Source organism: Carlito syrichta, unplaced genomic scaffold (assembly GCF_000164805.1).
Source record: "Carlito syrichta isolate Samal-C Ts95f unplaced genomic scaffold, Tarsius_syrichta-2.0.1 Scaffold301850, whole genome shotgun sequence".
NCBI lineage: Eukaryota > Metazoa > Chordata > Mammalia > Primates > Tarsiidae > Carlito > Carlito syrichta.
In genome coordinates this window covers 297,650-303,379 of record NW_007245946.1, presented here as the reverse complement: position 1 = coordinate 303,379, position 5,730 = coordinate 297,650, and the positions used below count along the sequence as shown (strand labels likewise).

The 5,730-nt window shown below is 51.3% G+C and overlaps 1 protein-coding gene across 1 annotated transcript in view; it reads left to right on the top strand.

The window, feature by feature from the left end:
• The window catches only part of GPR132 (G protein-coupled receptor 132), a 34,521-nt gene that overhangs the window by 25,290 nt on the left and 3,501 nt on the right, over window positions 1-5,730 (top strand). The window contains exon 6 of the mRNA XM_021711069.1: window positions 4,725-4,953. Coding sequence (XP_021566744.1) covers window positions 4,725-4,953 — 229 coding nt within the window. The remainder of the gene's footprint in view (window positions 1-4,724; window positions 4,954-5,730) is intronic.

Here is a 5,730-nt window from a genome sequence, read left to right as displayed (position 1 = left end):
GCCAGAGTCCAGCAGGTCTAGGCTGCGGTGGCCGGGAGCGGCCACTGCACTCCAGTCTGGGCGACAGAGTGAGACTCCAACTCAAAAACCGAACAAACAAAAAAAAAACCGGCTTGTTCACAAATTAAGTTTAGAGTCCTGTAAACCTTCCTCTGTTTCCACGTGCCACCATGGTTTACAATTAGAGCAGAAGTCCAGTATAAAAAGTCAGGCACAGCGTTTTTCTAGGCAGAGTGGCAGGTTTTATTTTGGAAAGGGGGCTGGGAAGTTCAGCTTTCATTGAAACGTGTTCCCGGGGGAAAAGGAAGTTTGTGCATTGTTTAGAGTAACAAAAGTATCTGAAGTTAACTGTTTAGTAATTGTTGATGAAATATCTCCAGCAGACTGTAATGGAGCGTGGAATGATGATTTCCCAGGTGCCCATCACTTTGAGTTGCAGCTGGAGACCTTGCAACTTTTCTTTCTTTGTTTTTCTTTGATGAAATGTCTTCAAGCCAATCTGATGTGGGATAGGAATTGAAATGGTTAGTGTTGGTTTGACTTAAAAACCCAAGACCCAAGAGTGCTTGGGAGTGACTGCAGGTCCAGCTGCAGAAGGGATGGGTCAGGTGGGAGCTGAGGCTGTTGCCAGCCACCCTGGCCCTGCTGATCAGAATCTAGGAGTCTGCATTTTCTTTTTTTTTTTTTTTTTGAGTTGGAGTCTCACTCTGTCACCCAGACTGGAGTGCAGTGGCTGCTCCTGGCCACTGCAGCCTCGACTTGCTGGGTTCCGACAATCCTTCCACCTCAGCCTTCCAAGTAGCTGGAACTACAGGCACACACTACACGCCTGGCTGATTTTTTGATTTATTGTAGAGATGAGGTCTTGCCAAGTTGCCCAGGCGGGTCTCGAACCCACAGGCTCAGGCAATCGACTCACCTAAGCCTCCCAAAGGCGCAGGATTACAGGCTGAGTCACCGAGCCTGGCGGAGTCTGCATTTCTTCCCGCCTCTGGGTTGGCTAGGCCTGCAGGTGAGAATTGATGCTGCCCTCAGCGTTATAGTATGATGGGTCCCTGAGCTTTAGCATGTCAGCCTTGGGTGGCTGTAGTTCAGCGGCCACAGCACTGCTTCGTTTCCTGCTGGCCTTTGTCGCATTCCCTGGTGCCATGCCGGCCGTTCTACCTGCCTGTCGCCATGTCGGTCCCTCTGGCTCTCTTCTTCTGTCCAGAAAGGCTAGTTCTAGAGGCCCCAGGCAGTGGTGTAAGATGACTGAGGGTACCCCTGCAGGCTAATCTCTAAGGAGTCAGGATTGTAGGAGCTGACCTAGATGTGTGGAAGACCATGTGTCATCCATCCCAGTATCAGAAAGGTTAAGGAATCTCAGGCCAGAGTCACAAGGTGGCCATGGGAGCTGTACCCAGGAGAGCCCGTGTGCCTCGCCTCTGTTCTCGGCATCCCTCCTTGCCCCTCGGAACCATGCTCTGCTGACCTTGTCCCCAACACTAATGTGTGGATGGGGCAGCCCTCGGGCTGGCTTCTTGTGGGCCTGGCCTTGTGCCCTTTACTCCCAGACTTGCCATTGGAGGTGATGGGTGACAGCTCTGTGGGACCACACAGTTGTGAAAAGTGCCCATGAGCTTTAGTCCTTATGTAGTAATACTGGGTGTAACAAAATTCACAGCCACTGAGACTTGAGAACATTGGACAGAAGAGGCTTAAAGTAACTCTGAACATGTGTGCCACCATGGCACCAGAATAGGTTTCAGAACCTTGGGTGGGACACCATAGAGGCAGCGTCTGACGAGGTTTTAGACTTTTATGTGCTTTCCTCCCCCATCTGTCAGCTTCTTTTTCTTTATAATCCAAGTGTGATTGAACACAGTGGAGTGGACAGGGATTAATTGTACAGTTCAGTGACTTGGCTATTGTGTGGCCCAGGTGGCTGTGTAGACCGTGTGCCCTTGTTGTGGAGGGGTTCTTGCTACCTCTTGTCTCCCACCACCCGTGGCTGGCCTGCACTTGTACAACTTAGGTTTCCTTTGCTCTACCTGTACTAGAGGTTCAGATAAATAGACCCCTACAGTCCATTTTTCTCGTGTCTTGCTGCTTCTGTTCAGTGTAACGTTTGCGATTCATCTGTGTTGTGGCATAGGTCGCCAGGGTTTTCTGTTGCTGAGTTGAATTCCATTGTCAGAGTATACCATATCCTCTCAGGGCCAGGCGCGGTGGCTCAAGCCTATAATCCCATTCAGAGGCCGAGGTGAGAGGATTGCCTGAGCCCACGGGTTCGAGACCAGCCTGGGCAATATGACGAGACCTCATCTCTACAAAAAATTAGCCAGGTGTCGTGGCATGCGCCTGTGGTTCCAGCTACTTGGAAGGCTGAGACGGAAGGATCGCCTGAGCCCCGCAGGTCGAGGCTGTGTAGGCTGTGAGTGTGCCACTGCACTCCAGCCTGGGCAACAGAGTGAGATTCCGACTCAAAAAGAAAAAAAAAAAAGTATACCTCATCCTATCCACTCAGCCTGTTTATTTTGAATCCTGAAAGCATGTTTACATCTGAGAACGAGTAGTCTGGGCTAACCATACAGTGCCTGGCCCTACAGAAGAGTGGACATGGGCCACAGTAGGATTGAGACCCTATGGGCAGAACACTGGGGGGGGTGGGGGGTGGGCCTCTGAGACCTGGTGAGGGGGTGGGTTCCCAGCAGATGTGCAGAGATGATTCCCAGCAGATGTGCAGAGATGAGCACAGAAGATCAGGGAGCCCCCAGCCTCTCTGGAATGTAGCCAGGGCATTCCAGGGAGCTGACCAGGCGAGGAACAATCCTCTGTACCTTTTGAGAATCACTCCAAGGAACCGAGGCTGAGAAAAACAAACACCGGGAAGAGCAGAGCACCCAGAGTTAGGGAGTTAGGACCCATCTCAGCTGTGATGGGAAACAGCCAATAGTGGGACTACCACGTGAGGCTGAAGGTTCAACACCATGTAGTACACTGTGTCGTGACATGGGCTCCTGGGAGTGATGGGAAGCTCTTGCGTAGCACAGGCGTGGCATGAGCAGAGCATGTGGGCACTTACTGTGTGCTAGCCTTCAGGGAGGCGCATGCTGAGGAGGCCGGAGGGAGCCCGCATGGTGCTGGCTTTCGCTGGCCTCTGAGCAGTCTTACTGGTGCTTGATACTCTAGATTGTCTACAGTGAACTGTGGAGACAAGACACCCGCATGAGACAGGCAGGGCTGTGGATTCAGTGTTGCTATACATGGGAACTGGCCCCTTATGGGTATTGGGCAGAGACTTGCGGGGGGAGAGGGCTTCACAGTGGAAACCCTGTGTTAGGGTCACACTCCCAACTGAGCTTCCAGAGTGTTAGATCAGGCCCACTGGGGGTGTGGGTTTCCAGTGTGTGATCTGATGCCGCATGAAAGATGTAAAGAATTGAGCCGGGCTCGGTGACTCAGCCTGTAATCCCGCGCCTTTGGGATGCTGAAGTGAGTGGATTGCCTGAGCCCGCGGGTTCGAGACCCGCCTGGGCAACTTGGTGAGACCTCATCTCTACAATAAATCAGAAATTAGCCGGGTGTGGTAGCGCGTGCCTGTAGTTCCAGCTACTCGGAAGGCTGAGGCGGAAGGATCGCCGGAGCCCAGCAGGTTGAGGCTGTGGTGGCTGGGAGTGGCCACTGCACTCCAGTCTGGGCGACAGAGTAAGACTCCAACTCAAAAATAAAAAATAAAAATAAAATAAATAAAAAGATGTAAAGAATTGCACAGACATTAGATTGGAAAATATAGTTTATTTTAAAACTAAATTAGAAAGAGAGAGGAGATTCACCTCCCCAAGGTAGGGCAGAGGGTCAAAGCCAGGAAACATGGCCTGGCCACAGCTCAGAGAGCACATGGTCACACCAGAGCTTAGCAAGGCAAAGTCTGCAATGACCTGGCAATGGTGCTTGTGGATGAGTCCTTTTAATCCTTCCCTTTGATGGGGGAAGATCGATAAGGTGATGGAGTGGTGGTCTGTTCCATGTCATCACAGAGGGGCTGGTAAGCTCAGGTACTGACATCAGGTGATGGCCAGCAGGCAGATAGGTGTGTTAGTCACATGATTACTGCCTCGGTGGTAGGCTGGATGGGAGGAGACAAGGAGAGGGGTTTTTTCTGCAAGAGACTTGTCAGGCATTGTCAGTCCACAATCTCCCTAGCAAAAAGGTGGTCTTATCATTTCTATGGCTTCAGCCAGCTAAGGGGCCTGAAAGTTTCTTAGAGATTATTATGCTAAACCATGAATTGAAAGGCTGGGCTGTCCTTGTCTTGCATCTGATGGAGATTTGCCAAGGGGCTGGGATAGGCTGCCAGCTTAGTCTGCAGTAAAATGTCTGAATGCTTCCGAAAACCTGCATATTGGAAATTTTATCTGTTTATGTCTTACCTGTGCTCATTTAAAGTACGTCAGTATAAGCAAAAATGGCTATACTGAGACAAAATGTCAACTAAGTTTGAGTTTCTCGGGGTTCCTCCTTTCACCCAGCAGGTGGAGTGCCCTAATGGGAGCTGGGGTGACCCTGAGAAGCCGGACTGCTGTGAGATGGTTTGGGGCTGAGTGGGGCTTTCTGTGGTTGGTCCTAAGGTGAAGTTGTCAGTTATTAGGCAGGTCCTAGCCAGTTGTAGAAGCCATTGTTGAGCTTCCCAGGCCGTCCTCAGAGCTGGCAGCCAGGCGTCCTACAGGTCTGACTTGGAGCAGCCGGCCTCCTGGCTGGCTTCTGGATGAACGGCTGCAGGCTCTGGGTCAGAGCTCCGCCTTACACACGGTCGAGGTGCTGTGGCATGTGCGGTCCTCGGTGTTGGTGGGGCCATCTCTGGAGCTGCTGACACACCAGCCGGTGCTCAATCATCAGCCCTTTAGCACCCCACCAGGAGGCTTCCAGACCTCATACCTGGCTTCCAGAAAGGCTTGCAAGGGTATCCCTGGGGTAGGCCTTATGGCCCCACTGCCTGAGTTTTCTTTCTTTCTTTTTTGAGTTGGAGTCTCATGACCACTGCAGCCTCGACCTGCTGTGCTCAGATGGTTCTTCCATCTCAGCCTTCCAAGTAGCTGAAAGTACAGGCATGTACCACCACGCCTGGCTAATTTTTTGATTTATTGTAGAGATGAGGTCTTGCCAAGTTGCCTAGGCGGGTCTCGAACCCGTGGGCTCAGGCAGTCCTCTCACCTCAGCCTCCCAAAGTGCTGTAATCACAGCATGAGCCACCGCATCTGGCCACTTCCCGGGATTTCTAAGGACCCCACGAGGAAAGGGACGGAGGGCCACAGGGCATCAAGTGCTCAGCATAACTACTGAAGCCACTTCTTTGTGAGTTGTGGGGCTCCCTAGTTGCTCCCTTCTTATTCTGGTTCCTTCTGTGAGTTGCCCCCACCCTCTGCTGGTCAGTCATGCTGGTCCCCTGCAGACCCTGCCTGTAGGGGTTGTGCTGCTGGACTTGCAGGGTGAGGGAAGGCCAGGAGTTCCGTCTGTAAAGTAGGACTTACTTTGTGTGTGTGATTGGTTTGGGTCCTAAATTAAATCCGTTGTCATGCAGGGCCAGAATTTTAGATACAGTTGAAAACAGACAGTAAAAACCAAAGGGGTTAAGTGACTTGCCACAGAGGAACCCTTGGGACTTAATTTTTTTCCCAACATAAGGGTCTTTTTATTTTTTTATTTTTATTTATTTATTTTTTTGAGTTGGAGTCTCACTCTGTCGCCCAG